Here is a 19,011-nt window from a genome sequence, read left to right as displayed (position 1 = left end):
TAATACTATGATGTAATAACAGAGAATAACTGGTTTTAAGGCTCTGGTTAGACTGCCATCATAGCTTCTGTATATGACTTATAATGGATCCAAGAGGTGACCAATGAATCCCATAATGGGGTATGTCTGGCTTCTTTCATATTCTTGCCATGAAAAGTGAATAAAACCCCAACAGAGGCTCCTAACAGCAGTGTGAACAGAGCCTAATTCAGTTTTGGTTGCTTCTGCTATCAGGATTATAACCAGATTTGTACGGATTTATTATGCTATAAAAGGAGTATTGAAAGAAGAAAGGGGTTCCCCTTGCTTCTCTTTTATGCCACCAAACCCAACCATTTAGAGATAAGATAAGCCCAACTCTCCTCATTTTCAAATGTTGCGTTGCCTGTGGAAAAAAGGAGTCCCCTGCCAGACTTAGGCCTCATTCGAATAGCCGTATTGTACATGTCCGTAATAGTTAGTATCCCAGATGTTATACCCAGAACCCCCACTGTTCATCTAAACTGAGACTATAGCACCATAGGGCCCTATGGTCTCAGTAGTTAAATTCTGTCCAACCTGGTCTGTGTCTTACATACACATTCAGGTACAATACATCTGTCTGATTGAGGCCTTACTCTGTTGAGGTTGGGCCAACCTGAGCTAATGCTCCCTACTCTACAGGTCCCTAAGAGCCTGCAACGATTGGCCCATCTCTCTATTCAGTCAACATGATGCATCTATGACCTTAAGGTGGTTTTCTAGGACCCTGTGGGCTCCACAAACTCTGTGGAGGAAAGTTTAGTAATATTCTCACCAGCTCAAAGTTGCATGGATTGGCCACTTGGGAACCCAATCTTGTGATACTCATCTTCTGAAAATCTTGCTTCTGCTGAACTCACATCTTTTACCAGGTTTCTGGTCTGGTTGATGGTTGGGGACATCATTCTGCTGTAGTTGGGCCCCCAGGGCATGCGCAAACTCCTGCATCCACTTCATCTGCACATGCAGCATGAAGAAGTATGGTTATAGTTCCGTCCACAGCAGAAGTGATGGCCTCTCTATCAACCAGATTGGAAGCCTGGTAAGGGCATGATGTCTGCAGAAGCAAGATTTTTAGAGAGAAGCGTCTTCTGACTGGGTTCCCGAGTGGCCGATCCACATAACTTTGAGACGGTAAGTATAATAGAAACTTTCCTTTATAGGCAATATGTGAGTAATTAAGCTTTGTGGAACCTGCTGGGCCCCGGAAGCCCCTTTAATGTGAATAAGATCAGAAAATGATGTCTGAAGTATAGCAACATGGCCACTGTGAGAGGTACTATACACATATCAAAGTATATCATCCCAGTGGGTGGTGAGCTATGGAAAAATAAAAAAAGATCAATTCTGCGCTTACAAAATCATGTTGTTGGGAGCAATATCTTCACACACAATACAAGATGCTCCCCCAGTCTCAGCAAGTGGACATTTAAAATTGCTGTAACTGTATACTTCATAAATAAATGCGCATTAAATAAACCATATTGTTGCATTAAGACACAGACAAGAGCTTATACCTAATAAATGTGTATTTTGAGGTATTAATACCCAGCAAGTGCCTAAGTATATGCTTATAAATGCAGCACCAGAAACACACTGTGAACATCTCCTCATCTACTTCTCGGGAACCTAATTTACATTATTACTGGCACTTGTCGCCAAATGGGAAACCCATTGGCATGTTGGTAAAGCTGCATTCTTATCCCAAGGAGTGCTTTATAATGAAAATTACTGAATTCCAGAGAAACTTTGCAGAAATGGTCTTCATGGATGAAGGGGCTAAACCGGGATCATTACATTTCCAAGAAATTGAGTTCACAGTTTGATCAATTAAAATGAACAGCTTCCCAATAGAGGTACATCCTTAGATATAATTAAGAACAAACAGGATTTCCTATTATCACTTACTACGTACATTGAGATGCATTGGACGTTCAGAAATGATGTCTTCCAAAATACATAAGTAAACATTTTGCATTCATTTCAAAACATACTCATATGCAGTTAAAAGTCCATATATTAAACTCTTGTTAAATATTCTTAGTAATACTCTTCAAATATATACTAATGTAACAACTTTAATCTCCATAATGTTCAGCTGCCTTTGGAGTTGGCTTTACAGTGTATAAGAAAATGAGACCGATTTTTTTTATTTATTTTTTTCCTTTTGCCTTAAAATTAACTAAAATGAAAGGTAAAACTTTACACCAGACGGTTCTAGTAAAGAAATAAACACCAGAGTGAAGTTTTGCAAAGAGACATCTTCCAGTATAAAAAGAAAGAACATTATACAACGGGTAGGCGGGTACTCTAACTAATGTCAGTTAAAGTGAAGTCTCTCTCACTCCTGGCTAGGTCAAATAGTAATGCACTTTTTTTTCGACAGTGCAAAAATATCCTGAGAAAATGTTCAGATTTCAACAAAAATACAAAGGGCTTCTCCCGTGACTAAGTTTTTTTTTTGTTTTTGTATTATTATTTTTTTTGCACAAAACATTGCAAGCAGGTATTTCATAGAAAAGAACTAAATAAAAACCTATAAAATAAAGCAATATTCTGTATAGTATGTCTGAAAAACAAAACAAAAAAAAACTAAACACTGGTGACTACTTTTTTTTTTATATTCATCTGTCAGCAATCCGGAGATGGATTACTCAAAAACTACTGGAAAGAATCTTGTACATTCAGGGCTAGAGTGTAGGACTACCTGGCACTGAATGTGTTAAAGTTCATTATGGCCAATAAGGGAATAAGGAGGTAATTTGTAATTCAAGTTTTATTTTTAATTTCCTCTCTGTTAGCTAATAAAGCAAGTCTCAATTTCACACTTCAGCCAACTACTAAATTTGCAATTAAACTCTCGGAAAGGAGTTTTTCCGTTCAGATTTTGTGCAACTCTGATACAGAGCCCACCACCGTGCTGTGAAGTGAGCCGGTGCGTCTTTGAGAAGGTTGGTGGTGGCAGCCCTTTTTTTTTGCCTTTTTAACTGCACTCTATCAACTTGGCCAGGCTGTCTCTCAATTCAGTGAGTTCAAAGATTTTGCCATCCAGGATTTCTAAAAGAGTCTTCAAGTTATTGCGAAATGCTTCCTGCTCGCCCTGACTTTTCTGCAGTCGTTGTTCTAAGTCGCCCAGTTGTCCTTCCAAGTCTTTGTTATGCGACTCCACTTCCTGCAGTTGAAAAATGAAAACAGCAGATTAACTTTTCTGAGGGTTGACTTACTTGCCATGGAGACAGTAACAGGGTGAGATTGTTCTAAACTTCTTAAAACCAGTAAAGATGTTGGGAGCCTCTGGAAAAGTCTGCAAAGATGTCCAAGTCAATGAAATTCTACTTTGTCGAGGAAGGCTGCTGCTAAGGACTCTTCTACCCAGTGGGGCAGCTGTCCTCGTGCAAACATCAGCTAACAAATGACAGCACTCAGCAGTAAAGTCACCCGTGTATGGTGGCCTTTCTTCAGGACCATCCTGCATAGCTTGCCATTTGTCAGCTGGTACAAAACAGGGAACTGATAATGCTAAGACTGACAAAATAACCAGTGACGAGAAGGAACTACACCATTTGTAAGGTCCCCAGGTTACTTACTGTAGCTTCCAAATGTTTATGATATATACAGTACAGACCAAAAGTTTGGACACACCTTCTCATTCAAAGAGTTTTCTTTATTTTCATGACTATGAAGTCATCAAAACTATGAATTAACACATGTGGAATTATATACATAACAAACAAGTGTGAAACAACTGAAAATATGTCATATTCTAGGTTCTTCAAAGTAGCCACCTTTTGATTTGATTACTGCTTTGCACACTCTTGGCATTCTCTTGATGAGCTTCAAGAGGTAGTCCCCTGAAATGGTCTTCCAACAGTCTTGAAGGAGTTCCCAGAGATGCTTAGCACTTGTTGGCCCTTTTGCCTTCACTCTGCGGTCCAGCTCACCCCAAACCATCTAAATTGGGTTCAGGTCCGGTGACTGTGGAGGCCTGGTCATCTGGCGCAGCACCCCATCACTCTCCTTCATGGTCAAATAGCCCTTACTTTCAAAGTTTTCCCAATTTTTTGGCTGACTGACTGACCTTCATTTCTTAAAGTAATGATGGCCACTCGTTTTTCTTTACTTAGCTGCTTTTTTCTTGCCATAATACAAATTCTAACAGTCTATTCAGTAGGACTATCAGCTGTGTATCCACCTGACTTCTCCTCAACGCAACTGATGGTCCCAACCCCATTTATAAGGCAAGAAATCCCACTTATTAAACCTGACAGGGCACACCTGTGAAGTGAAAACCATTTCAGGGGACTACCTCTTGAAGCTCATCAAGAGAATGCCAAGAGTGTGCAAAGCAGTAATCAAAGCAAAAGGTGGCTACTTTGAAGAACCTAGAATATGACATATTTTCAGTTGTTTCACACTTGTTTGTTATGTATATAATTCCACATGTTCATAGTTCATAGTTTTGATGCCTTCAGTGTGAATCTACAATTTTCATAGTCATGAAAATAAAGAAAACTCTTTGAATGAGAAGGTGTGTCCAAACTTTTGGTCTGTACTGTACATATATTCACTATTTGGCCAGTATTTGATTGAACATTGGAGCATAAAATACAGCAAAGTATTTCATCATGGAAGAAAGAAAAGCTGAATCTCTAGTGTATGGCATATATAACGTTATGGTATAAGCTGTGTGTAGGCTGGTCTAGAGGAGGAAAAATCCACGTTTGGTAACAGTCTAGTCTAAATTTTTCAGGTTATCATTTTGTAAAACAAAAGCAGAGATCATGAGTAACTTATCATAGACTCAGTGTTGACCCAGAACTGGCCATAGACTCAGGCTTTTGGCTAAATCATGTGCATCGCCCTATACAGTGGCATATGGAAGGCCTAGACATTCTATGTGCTGCTGTGAATTACCTCCATAAAACAAATAGTGCATGATTTGTTTTATAGTGGATACTTACCGAATACAGTAAAAGCCCATTAAAGTGTAATAATATTAAATATCCCTATAAACAATCATAAGTAAAAAAAAAAAAAAAAAAGAGGGAAGTCTTGCTCAGGCTACTTTCACACTTGCGCCTTCCCTTTCCGGTATTGAGATCCGTCATAGGATCTCAATAGTGGGGGGAAAACACTTCCGTTTTGTCCTCATTCATTGTCAATGAGGACAAAACTGAACGGAACTGAGTGCACCAGAATGTATTCCATTCCGTTTGTTTGCGTCCCTGTTGCGGACAGAATAATGCTGCAAGCAGCATTTTTCGGTCTGCAATGTGGTGCGGAGCAAGACGAATCCGTCCTGACACACAATGTAAGTCAATGGGGACTGATCCGTTCTCTCTGACACAATAGAAAATGGATCTGTCCCTCGTTGACGTTCAATGGAGTTCATGACGGATCCGTCATTGTTATGTTAAAGATAATACAACCGGATCCGTTCATAACGGATGTAGATGGTTGTATTATCAGTAATGGAAGCGTATTTGCTGATCCATGACGGATCCAGCAAAAACACTGGTGTGAAAGTAGCCTTAGATGGCATTCTGGTATCAAATGCAACCGTCCAACTACGGTAGCATATTATCAGCTATTCATTTGAATGGCCATCATGCAATCCCATATCAACCCTGTCAAGGCCATTCCCAGCTTCTGAGAGTGATAGTAGCTGATCACTATGGGTGGGAGAAGTTTGTCCTGCAGATAGAAATCATTTAATCTGCGGGCCAGCCTCATTACACAAAGGGTTGTCTTGAGGATACAACAAGGGGAGTAATGATCCCAGATGATCCCATATTGCACATCTAGCAGTCATCTCTCACCTCTGTTGCATGCACAGGCACAATACTGTGCCATTCATGCCAGCAAAGTGAATGTGTTCAGTGAGAAAGAAGGGTTCCATCTACTACTGCAGCATGGCACGTCTTGCCACACTGGCATCATGCAAAGATTGAGTCCAGAGCAATGCATGCAAGAAGAGGTGCTGATTTCTATAATATATGCTGGCTGCTGTGCTAGGCCCACTGGTTGACTGTATTCTGCACTGACAGACGCCTGGGGGTACTGTGATAAAGTATGCCAGCCTGGTGCTAGCTGACTGTATGCTCTGGGGCCCACAGAACTTTAGTCACACCACTGGAGACAACTTTAATGTCATGCATGGTTGGATTGTTCTGCCGTCTCTCAGTTTTTCTGATCTCGCAGCTAAAAGTAAGTTGAGTGCATGTCTTATTATCGGCCCCTGTGTTATAAGTGCAGATGTCTATTAGGACAATTAACTAGATGCCCTTACCAGCCTTCTGCTGTACCCACTTATGAAACGTTCCTGAGCTGGAGAAGGAGAAGTGTAATTAATCTCTGTCTACGCTCAACTACAAAGCACCAAGTTGACTGCTATGACTTGAAAATATTTTACATTTTATTATTGCAATTAAGTGTCTGTCATTTTCATTGCTCTCTATATTATCCCAGAGCTTTATTTTTAATTAATTATTAAAGGCTTATCAAACCTCCTTTCATATTCGTTTAAGCAAGATTGCTGTGTCCATATATTGGCTTCTGGATGAACCATGCAATTAGAATCTTATCAGTCTATATTAATATTCCTTTAATGATACAAAGAATCTGAATATTTAAGCAGATTTTACATTTAACGCCGAGGTAAGCATTTTCAGAGATGCTACACGAATGTGAAGAGTGTCACACTTTTTTTTTCATGTGTATGTGCCGGCAGGTAAAAATCGATCACATCTGGAATAATGATGTGGAAGAATACCTGTAATTTTTGGCTCAAAGAATCCCTCTGGTCTTGTAGTTCCTTAGCGTGTTCAACTTCTTCCTTCAATCTCTCTATTTCCTAAAACAGCAAACATGACAGTAAGTAATCCCGTTCAAGGACTCGTGAGGTGGTGTCACTGGCCAAGACATATACAGATGCATCGCCACTATTGTAGTTTCTGGGGTTTGCATTAAGTTGGCATGACTCCCTCTGATTAACAATTAGCCAAGTAACAGAGCCTGTTTTATAGTCCAGAGCTGCATTCACAGTTCTGCTGGAGGTTACTGGAAACCGTCAACAAGCTTGCTGACAAACACACCTATAACAATTTAGCTGAGCCTCTATAAAGTAATGGAAGGGTAAGGCTAGTTTCACACTAGTGAACAGCCTGCCGGAGTTCTCTGGATCCAGCATTGCCGGACGGTACCTGAATGCCCACCGGTCCCATTAACTATATAGGGGTCCAGCAGAGATCCAGCCACTACCTGACAAATATACTGAAAATCCCGGACAAAAACCACTGTGCCAGAACAGCCTGCCGCTAGTGTGAAACTAGCTTAAGACTGGGTTCACATCAACATTGTCATTTCCACTGTTCTCCTCCGATTACTTCAGATTACCGTACGTGCCTGGTGTTGGGACGTTTTCACACAGTGCATTTTTTGTACAGTTTATTTCCATTTGTCTTTTTTACTTTAAATTTTTATTTCAATACTGGATCAAAAAGGAGAAGTATAAGTCAGAGATTTATTCTCATAATTTTTGGATCCAGTCCCAGTTTTGACTTAAGAAAGTATATATAAAAATTACATGAACATTTCAATGTGTGAATAAGGCCTACAGATGACACTTCTCAGAACGCAACTCATCAGATGACGCTGTGTACTGGCATCGATCCAACAAGAAATGTATACAGTTCTGAAACCTGCAGAATTGTGATTTCACCTCCGGGCTATAAAATATGTTAAAAAGATTGAATCTATATGAAACCTGTAAAATGACAGTCAAATGTCGGTATATGGTTACAAGATATAAACATAGCTAACTAATAAAAACATAATGCAAACAGCGCTACTCAAGAGCATAACCCAATCATGGACAAGGCAGCTACAACACTGGTGTCACCACCTCTTCTGTCTATATGGACAGTTCTTTTATATTTCAGGGTCCAACAGGGGAAAAAGATATGCAGCATGTCCATTCTGAACTGTCCTCTCACCTCTCCTCCTGCTCCCTCTTTGACCGGCTACAATCTGGCTTCCGACCCCACCACTCGACTGAGACTGCTCTTACCAAAGTCACCAATGACCTACTAACGGCCAAAACCCAAAAACATTACTCTGTCCTCCTTCTCCTTGACCTGTCCTCTGCCTTTGACACTGTCGACCACTCCCTTTTGTTGCAAACTCTCTCATCTCTTGGCATCACTGACCTGGCCCTCTCCTAGATCACATCATACCTCACAGACCGGATGTTTAGCGTCTCCCACTCTTACACCACCTCCTCGTCTCATTCCCTCTCTGTTGGTGTCCTGCAAGGCTCTGTCCTAGGACCCCTGCTCTTCTCTATCTACACTTTCGGCCTGGGACAGCTCATAGAGTCCCATGGCTTTCAGTATCACTTTTATGCTGACGACACACAAATCTACCTCTCTAGTCCAGACATCACCACCTTATTATCCAGAATCCCACAATGCCTATCTTCCATATCATCCTTCTTCTCCTCTCGCTTTCTAAAACTTAACATGGATAAAACAGAATTCATCATCTTTCCCCCATCTTGCTCAACCTCCCCAACAGACCTATCTATCACGATCAAAGGCTGCACACTCTCCCCAGTCAACCAAGTCCGATGCCTTGGAGTGACCTTGGATTCTGCCCTCTCCTTCCAACCGCACATCCAAGCCCTTTCCACCACCTGCTGCCTCCAACTCAAAAACATCTCCCACATCCGCGCTTTCCTCAAGTTTGAATCTGTGAAAATGCTTGTACATGCCCTCATCATCTCCCGCCTAGACTACTGCAACATTCTCCACTGTGGCCTTCCATCTAGCACTCTCACACCCCTCTAATCTATCCTCAACTCTGCTGCCCGACTAATACACCTCTCACCCTGTTACTCCTCTGCCTCTCCCCTCTGCCAATCCCTTCACTGGCTCCCCATTACCCAGCGAATTCAGTTCAAAATACTACAAACCGGATTCCAAAAAAGTTGGGACACTAAACAAATTGTGAATAAAAACTGAATGCAATGATGTGGAGATGGCAAATGTCAATATTTTATTTGTAATAGAACGTAGATGACAGATCAAACGTTTAATCCGAGTAAATGTATCATTTTAAAGGAAAAATACTTTGATTCAAAATTTCACGGTGTCAACAAATCCCCAAAAAGTTGGGACAAGTAGCAATAAGAGGCTGGAAAAAGTAAATTTGAGCATAACGAAGAGCTGGAAGACCAATTAACACTAATTAGGTCAATTGGCAACATGATTGGGTATAAAAAGAGCTTCTCAGAGTGGCAGTGTCTCTCAGAAGACAAGATGGGTAGAGGATCACCAATTCCCACAATGTTGCGCAGAAAGATAGTGGAGCAATATCAGAAAGGTGTTACCCAGCGAAAAATTGCAAAGACTTTGCATCTATCATCATCATAACATCATCCGAAGATTCAGAGAATCTGGAACAATCTCTGTGCGTAAGGGTCAAGGCCGTAAAACCATACTGGATGCCCGTGATCTCCGGGCCCTTAAACGACACTGCACCACAAACAGGAATGCTACTGTAAAGGAAATCACAGAATGGGCTCAGGAATACTTCCAGAAACCATTGTCAGTGAACACAATCCACCGTGCCATCCGCCGTTGCCAGCTGAAACTCTACAGTGCAAAGAAGAAGCTATTTCTAAGCAAGATCCACAAGCTCAGGCGTTTTCACTGGGCCAGGGATCATTTAAAATGGAGTGTGGCAAAATGGAAGACTGTTCTGTGGTCAGACGAGTCACGATTCGAAGTTCTTTTTGGAAATCTGGGACGCCATGTCATCCGGACCAAAGAGGACAAGGACAACCCAAGTTGTTATCAACGCTCAGTTCAGAAGCCTGCATCTCTGATGGTATGGGGTTGCATGAGTGCGTGTGGCATGGGCAGCTTGCATGTCTGGAAAGGCACCATCAATGCAGAAAAATATATTCAGGTTCTAGAACAACATATGCTCCCATCCAGACGTCATCTCTTTCAGGGAAGACCCTGCATTTTTCTACAAGATAATGCCAGACCACATTCTGCATCAATCACAACATCATGGCTGCGTAGGAGAAGGATCCGGGTACTGAAATGGCCAGTCTGCAGTCCAGATCTTTCACCTATAGAGAACATTTGGCGCATCATAAAGAGGAAGGTGCAACAAAGAAGGCCCAAGACGATTGAACAGTTAGAGGCCTGTATTAGACAAGAATGGGAGAGCATTCCTATTTCTAAACTTGAGAAACTGGTCTCCTCGGTCCCCAGACGTCTGTTGAGTGTTGTAAGAAGAAGGGGAGATGCCACACAGTGGTGAAAATGGCCTTGTCCCAACTTTTTGGCGATTTGTTGACACCATGAAATTCTGATTCAACATATTTTTCCCTTAAAATGGTACATTTTCTCAGTTTAAACTTTTGTTCCGTGATTTATGTTCTATTCTGAATAAAATATTAGAAGTTGGCACCTCCACATCATTGCATTCAGTTTTTATTCACGATTTGTGTAGCGTCCCAACTTTTTTGGAATCCGGTTTGTAACAAATACATACAAGGCCATCCACAACCTGTCCCCTCCCTACATCTCTGAGCTACTTTCCCGATACTTCCCCACAAGCAATCTCCGATCCTTCTCTCCTCTCCTCTTATCACCTCTTCCCACAATCGCCTCCAAGATTTCTCCAGTGCATCCCCCACACTCTGGAACTTGCTACCCCAACATATCAGACTCTCACCTACAGTGGAATCCTTAAAAAGAGACCTAAAAACCCACCTCATCAGACAAGCCTACAACTAGTGACCCTGCTGACCTTATACTGCCATGACCAGCTTTACCCGCACCTACTGTGTCCTTCTCCCATACCATGTAGATTGTAAGCCCTCCCGGGCAGGGCCCTCTCTCCTTCTGTACCAGTTTGTAACTCATCTTTTTTATGCTTAGTGCAATTGTTTGTATTATGTATTCATAACCCTTTTCATATGTACAGCGCTATGGAATGAATGGCGCTTTAATAATAAATAGTAATAATAATAATAATAGTTCTATGTTAGGTCATATTAAATTATAATACAGAGCTGATGGTAATGCCAATATGCTGCCCGTCCAGAGGAATATTTTATGTATGTAATCAGATATAGACATATGAGGGCACCTCGGATGAAACCACAAAAAAACTCCAGGTGTATCATGCAGTAATGTAACTTCCGCTAAGTGTAACACAGAAGTGCACTGACCTCTTCTTTCTTTTTCAGTGTTGACTCTAATTCTTGTATAGTCTGGTTGAGTTCTGTTTTGTGCGTTTGCACTGCATTTGCTTGACCGCTGAGACATTCTAACTCACTCACCTGCGGAAAGAGAGGATGACAGTGCACGATTCATCAGGTATAGATAGATTAAAGTGGTTGTGAAGAGAACTGTACTTACCTGCACTTTCCCACTAACCTATCCCAGATAAACATGTTAAAGGCTATGTAAACCTTTGGGGACAATTTTTTTATTATTGCATTGTACTCGTTTTGAGCTAAAAATATATATTTTTAAACTGGTCTTTATTAAAAAAATATAGCGTCCTTTTTTCTGTACAGAGCTGAGATGCTCTAGTAGCATCCTTTGGATTTTCTGTCTTTTCCGTCAGACCAGGAGCAAGCAGACTCCTTATCTCTGCTCTATGACCTTATAAACACATAAGAATGTGGCTAAAATAATGACCTTAGAGATAAGGTTTATTAGATGACCAGCACAAAGTGAAAGTACCAGTCACACAGCTAGACAAACAGTTAACCCTTTGTGACAGAACAGCTCAATATTTTAAATAAAGGCCGATTGAAAAAATTATTTTTAGCCAAAAATGAGTAACATGCAATTATAAAAACAAAATTGCCTCCGAAGGTATACATAGCCTTTAAGGTCATACAAATACAAGTTATCTGTATGTTTTTGGATACTAAACATAGGCCTCATGCTCATGGCAAAGCTGCTATATACCCATAGTGCGGAGTTGGAGACAATGACGCACATATGCCACCATTTGAAATAAGAGGCAACTAGAGGAACTCCACAGGTGCCAAACAACAGATCTATACAAAAAAAGATGTATAATATGGCCATGTTCATTAGGGCTCATGCACTGTAACATACACTGTTTTGCGATCCGCAGATTACGGATCCGTAAAACACGGATACCGGCTGCGTGTTTTCAGCATTTTGTGGAATGTAACGTGCAGCCCATAATAAAACAGTTCTATCCTTGTCCATAATGTGGAAAAGAATAGGACATGTTCTATATTTTTGTGGGTGCCACGGAATGGACATACGCATGTGGATAGCACACAGTGTGCTGCCCGCATCTTTTGCAGCCCCATTGAAGTGAATGGGTCCTCATCTTACTTATACTTAGTGCCTCATTCACACATCAGTGTTCGGTCAGTGAATTCCATCAGTTATCGTGAGCCAAAACCAGGATTGGAGCCTCCACAGACATTAGGTATTAGGGAAAGATCTGGACCTGTTCTGTGTTTAAAGCCGCACCTGGTTTTGGTTCAAAATCACTGATGGAAATCACTGACTAAACACTGACGTGTGAATGAGGCTTTATACAGCAGTTCCTCTCATTGTTTGCCGGCATAGGATGTTTATAATAGATGAAAGATCTCTCAAACAATATGAAGCCAAATGGGCGACATTTTTCAGAACTAAAAATAATGCCATTTCAGTTGTTATACAGTATATCAATATACTTCCCTGTCACCTTAAACCCTGATTAAGAGACAAATACATGCAGGTACCCAGGTCCAGCAACAGGGCTGCCAACGGTGCAGAAATTCCCGGACAGTCTGTGAAAATAGTCTGTGTCCAGGACAAAAAAAAAATAGCTGTGTCCATGACTCTTGTTCAGGCTGGTGATCCTTGAGCAGGTCACTGTGATTGTAATTATCATTATTTTACATTAGTTCATATCAGTAGATTAACTTATAGAGGTGTTTTACTTCTAATCTTTATTATTCATTATGGTTTTTCAATTTGTCTGTAAAAAAATGTTGGTGATTTTTGGATAAGTTGTCCACAATATAAAAAAAAATCAGGTTGGCAATACTGACTCTAAGCAAATCTTCATATTAGGGTACTTTCACACTTGCGTTGTTGGACAGAACTGCCTGCTGGATCCGGCAATCTGTATGCAAACGTATGCGGATCCGTCTTACAAATGCATTGCAATACCGGATCCGTCTCTTTGGTTGTCAGCCGGAAAAACGGATTCGGTATTTATCTTTTTCACATTTTTAAAGGTCTGTGCATGCGCAGACCGCAAAACCGGATCCGTTTTTCCAGAACACTTCGGGCCGTATCAAGCATTAATGCATTTCAATGGGCAAGTGTTCCGGAATTTTGGACGGAGAAAATACTGCACCATGCTGGGGTATTTTCTCTGTCCAAAAACCGTACAGTGACTGAACTGAAGACATCCTGATGTATACTGAACGGATTGCTCTCCATTCAGAATGCATTAGGATAAAACTGATCAGTTTTTTTCCGGTATTGAGCCCCTAGGACGGAACTCAATACTGGAAAAGTTGAACGCAAGTGTGAAAGTACCCTTACATACTCATCCTCAGCACCTGCTGATAATGATCCGGCTTTCCCAAAATGTATAAGGCAGCAATATTAAAATCGCCTAAAATAAACATAAACTTTCAAGGATGTATGGTAAATTTGAAAAAATGCGTTGAAGGAGTTGACTTCAGGAAATGAATAGGACATGTCACTTCCTGTGAATAGAATACATAAAAATAATCTGGTTCGACTTACCACCTGCAGCTCTACATTATGACCCAGCACTGGCACAAGATGTCGATACCCACCCGTTTGTGGAGACGTTCTGCTTCTTCCTGATACGCAGCAAGCTGTTGTTTCCATTGTTTGACATTGGCAGTAGACTCCAGCAAGGCTGCTGTGAGCTTGGCATTGTTTCCTTTGAGTGTGGCCAGTTCTGCTTCCCAGTGCTTGTTAATTGCAGAACTGTGATAAAAAAAAAACACAAAATAAAAGCAATGAGATAGATACAATGTATAGGAGAACATCATATAACAAAATGCAACAATGCAACAAAACAAAATTATGCTACATAATCAAATCTGTCGACCGTTGGCAATCACTACAAATCGTGTCCACTTATTGACTGGAGAATCCACAGAACTGAGATCATAGACTTTTCCTCTGTTTCCCTCATTATTTATTTTACACACTTATAAATCGCTGACATATTCCGCAAAACTTTACAGACATTATTAATGCTTGCTGTCCCCAGTGGAGCTCACATGTAAATTCCCTGTTGGTATCTCTATGAAGTGTGGGAGAAAACTGGCGTACCCAGAGGAAACCCACGCAAACACACAGTGAGCATACAAAACCCATGCCGTCCTTGGTCGAAATTTGAACTTAGGACTTCCCCACCGCAAGGCACCAGTATGAGCCACCGTGCTGCCCATATACAGCAGTACTTCTTAAGTGCATAGTCCTGAATATGGGACCAAGTAAAGACAGCTAGGTTCAACTTCTTTCCCAAGATTAAAATCATGAATTGATTTTGCTACAGATGGAGGCCTTGTGGCTCCCATTTATGGTTGATGCATATGAGTATATGAGTATGTCTATGGTTTTGTGTACATGGATTAGTAAAATGTCCCTCTTCAGTTTCCATTAGGTCCACTGCAATGTGCAGAAGAGGACTGGTAAAGTGAAAGAACACCCTGTGCTAAACATAAGTAACAAAAAGCACATAGTATCAAATAGTGTCCATGTAATACTACTATAGAGTGCCCAAATATCAGCACCCAAATAGTAGTGTTGTACAACTCTCTCTCCTACTCATGTGCTAGCACTTGGTCACTCACTCACTCACTCACTCAAACCCTCTTCATTGCCACAGTAAGATTTTATAAATATAAACCTTTAGCAAGGGCTACATTTCCACTTAGGACCAGTTATCTTATAGGTAGAAGGACATGGGTGGCAAAAGTCGGAGTTGGATTTGTGGCTGGAGAGAACTGAGAAATCATATTTCCAATGACACCAAGTGGCTGGTAGTATTTGCCATGTACTCTTTCTGGTCTAGCGAGAAAGGGGGTGGCAGAGCCTGGAGTGACATGAGAGAAGAATTACCCTGGGGCCCGAAAACAGAATGATAGATCAGAGAAAGTAGTAGACCTGTATATGTGGTAGCGCTCCATAAGTAGATGTAATAATGGAAGCCTAAGGGTAATTGCCCCTATTGCCCTTTTAATCCTTCTTTTTATGTACATATATGTGCTTTTATTTTTATGTTTCAAGGCTATTTAAAGGGGTTACCCCACCATAAGACCTTGACTCCCATCCATAGTATAGTAGTCAAGGATCTGAATGGTAGGGGTCCCAACAGTCAGAGCCCACCAATCACAAGAATAAGATGTTGAAGTCCCCACAGTGAATGAAATAGTGGTCATGCTCCCACTTCATTCAACTCTATGGGACTTTAAGATATAGAGGAGCACTGTACTTGGCTCCTCTTCAGCAGAGGTGGTGGAGTGGCAGCGCACATGCATAACCACCCCCTCTATCCACTCCAGAGACTCCAGAACCTCATTCTTATGATCATGGGGTTCTCAGCAGTTGGACCCCCACTGATCAGATACTTATCCCTTATCCTGTAGTTAGGGGATACATTCTTATGGCGAGACAACTCGTTTAATGGGTTGGACATTGACTTACAGGGTAACTCCCTATAGGTGGCACTGGATACTGAGCTTTCTTCCTTGTGGAGGAGAGCTAATTTGCTTATTTTTGTCCAAGGAAGCATTGCCAGTACGACTAAACCAGTTGGACCTGTGTAAAGAGAACCAGTACCAACTGAGAGGCAGGTGTGTTAGTGGTGGAATAAACATTATTGGTAGATAAAGTTTTTCTTTAGTTTTGAGGCTTTCAAACATGGCCCAAGGTAAATAAACCGTCTCCGAGACCTCCACAGCTGCATATTAAATATACGGCAGTAGTAATATGAAATCACCGCTCTATTTCCACTGTAGATACTGTACCCTAAGTGTAATCACACTGACGTGAATTGCAGGTAAAATGTATCAGCTCAAGTATGAATTGGTGAGATATTGCATCTTTTTTATTTCTGTTGCTAAAATAGATATTCCACAGCACTGTACAAAGGTCGACAACATTTACTGTGCCCAATGTGGTTCACAATTTTAATTTCCAAATGTATTTTTTTGAAGTGTTGGAGGAAACCCACAAAACACTGGGAGAACATACAAACTCCATGCAGATGTCTTCAGCTGGACTCAAATCCCGAAACCTATTGCTGCAAGGCAACCTTACTGAACCACCATGCTGCCGTGTCTAAAGGCTCCTGTGTTTTTTATAATTCCTACAAGCCAACATCTGAGACAGCAGGACATTTCTGAATGACTGGACCTTTTATAGTGCAGAAATATCCAATGTGCCTGTATTTCCCCATCGCCTTTTATGTTGTTAGCTTTGGATCCAGTAAAATCAATATCGTTGTATTACTGCAATAATAAGGGGCTTCCTTTAGGATGCTGGATAACCGGACCCTTGGATGTCAAATATTGGACTGTATAGAGATTCAGTCTCGTGCATACACGCCACACGAACAGAGTGATGTTTCAAGTATCCACTACATACATATTTGTGATTGCATTACACAGAATTGTGGCATAATTTTGGAGCAAAATGGTGTCTATTAGACTCCACCCCATTGCTGCCAAGCTATGTTCTTTCCGCAAAGCCCCAACCCCTTGTCGAGCATGGCGGGAAAAAATTTAGAAACACTAGATTTGTGCCACTTTGTAGACAGATTTTTGGCGCAGACACATGAGTAAATTTGGGCTAGTGTCTCTTTAAGAATGATCGCTCAGCTTAGTTGGAAACATCAGCTCCTCGGATCCCTCAGGAGAGGTTTCGACAACAGTTCTGTAAATTACTTTTGATCTCCGCAGTTAGTGTTCAGCCTTAATCATTCATAAATCTGCAAACAGTTCAAAGCACATCATCCATTTCACACAGAGCGATAGGGACAAGTTTATTTAACTAAAGAGGGAGCAGTCATCAGATGTGTACAGATGCCGAAAAATCACCTCATTAGACGCAGTTTATGAATAAAGTATAGAGAGGAAAAGGTAAATCGGAGAAGTGCTTCATGTTCTGTGAACAGATCTTACAGGAACTGAACATATACATATAACAGTATGTGCTGTGTAGTGCCAGGGGTGTAGCTATAGGGGGCGCAGAGGTAGCAGTTACACCTGAGGTGTGAAACCAGAGGGGCCCCAAAGACATTACAGCATATTAAAGGGATTCTGTCAGCCAGATTTTTGATACAGAGCTGTTCTTATCATCATTCTCCTTTATCTAAATAAAAATATACTAGTTTTACCTGTCCTTTCATTTTTGCCCTATGGAAATGTTTGACGTATACACCAGGAGTTTTTCGAGTCATATACACCAAACACAGGCTCCACATCTGATGGAACGTAACCCGAGTAGAGTACATCTACTCAGATGTTTCTAGATTGTTCTAACCATGTATATCAGCGTCTGAAGAGGTGGATTTGGAACTGCTAAGTTCTGCCCTGTTGCACCACTATTTTCCACCCTGCTAAGCCCCACTCTCAGTTTAGCAGTGAAGTCTTGGCACTTCTGCTACTGCTCTTCAGGGTGTACCCTGATCTCCAGGGACTTCAAGCATTTGCTTGGCTTTCATGGGGGTAAACTCCACCCCTAGGAGCTGGATTAAGGTTAGTGGTGGCCCCCTCCCCGGTAGCTGCTGGACAAATAGGATCTAACAGCATTCTAGTGTATGTAAGGGTCTGAGTTTGAGAAAAGAAGAAGCAGCATGCTACAGTCTAAGGGCTCATACACACAGCCGTGTTTTGCGGTCCGCAAATCGCGGATCCGTAAAACACAGATCCCGCCCATGTGCATGCTGCTATTTTCTTTTTCACTTCAATAGAAATGTCCTATCCTTGTCTGCAAAATGGACAAGAATAGGACATGTTCTCATCCATTCATTTTTTTATACATACTGTATACGTTTTCACAATGGGCTCTGAGTTTGGTGGAACATGTATGATTCACAGTGAGTGGTGGAGCTGGAGTGGTGCCCACTATTGCCTCACTGTTTTATTGGGTCACTGTTTACGCTTTTCGATTAATAACTTTTACTGCCAATGCGCAGAATTTTGATACTACGTACTGACTTAGGGCTCATGCACACGAACATATGAATTTTGCGGTCCGCAAAATATGGATTTGCAAAAAATACAGATGACGTCTGTGTGCATTCCGTATTTTGTGGAACAGAACAGCCGGCCCCTAATAGAACAGTACTATTCCTGTCCGTAACTCGGACAACAATAGGACATGTTCTATTTTTTTGCGGAACGGACATATACAGAAACTGAATTTTTGTTTTATTTGTGGCCCCATTAAGGTTAATGGTTCCGCAAACGGGCCGCAAAAAAAATGGAACGGACACGGAAACAAAATCCGTTCTTATGTCGCAATAAACAACACTATTATTAAAACCATAGAAATTTGAGTGTACTATGCTACTACTACAGAATGGCTATGATGATACCGCTTTTCTCATGAGTACGTTTTTATTTTATGAACACGAATCTATGACAGACTGCAATACTATGCATTCTCCCCTTGTCTATAAAGTGAATTTGATACTTTTTACCCTTTTTAACATTTTTCAATTTGTTAAGAGTAAGCAATCCTGAAGCAATTTTTCCTTTAATACCTATAGTAATCGTAACAATAGGAGTAAAATATAGAAAAAACGCATGTGTTGCCCAAAAACCGCATGGAAAACGCATTAATACCGCAATAAGCAAAATGTGTGTTCCAGTCCAGATTTTGAAGAGGACTTAGGGCGGTATAAAAGGATGTGATGTTTGCAGCAGGGATA

General features: G+C 41.1%; 1 protein-coding gene across 4 annotated transcripts in view; it reads right to left on the bottom strand.

Moving 5' to 3' along the window:
* Window positions 1–688: 688 nt before the first annotated feature.
* The window catches only part of HOMER1 (homer scaffold protein 1), a 135,581-nt gene continuing 117,258 nt past the window's right edge, over window positions 689–19,011 (bottom strand). For all 4 annotated transcript variants that reach the window (XM_040421380.1, XM_040421382.1, XM_040421381.1 and 1 more), the window contains 4 exons: window positions 13,895–14,051; window positions 11,270–11,380; window positions 6,794–6,874; window positions 689–3,193 (listed from right to left, as the gene is read on the bottom strand). In XM_040421380.1, coding sequence (XP_040277314.1) covers window positions 3,005–3,193; window positions 6,794–6,874; window positions 11,270–11,380; window positions 13,895–14,051 — 538 coding nt within the window. In that variant the 3' untranslated portion in view covers window positions 689–3,004. The remainder of the gene's footprint in view (window positions 3,194–6,793; window positions 6,875–11,269; window positions 11,381–13,894; window positions 14,052–19,011) is intronic.

This window comes from Bufo bufo, chromosome 2 (assembly GCF_905171765.1).
Source record: "Bufo bufo chromosome 2, aBufBuf1.1, whole genome shotgun sequence".
In the NCBI taxonomy this organism is placed as follows: Eukaryota; Metazoa; Chordata; class Amphibia; order Anura; family Bufonidae; genus Bufo; species Bufo bufo.
Note: the sequence above shows the minus strand (reverse complement) of the source record. Positions and strands in the feature narration are given on the sequence as shown.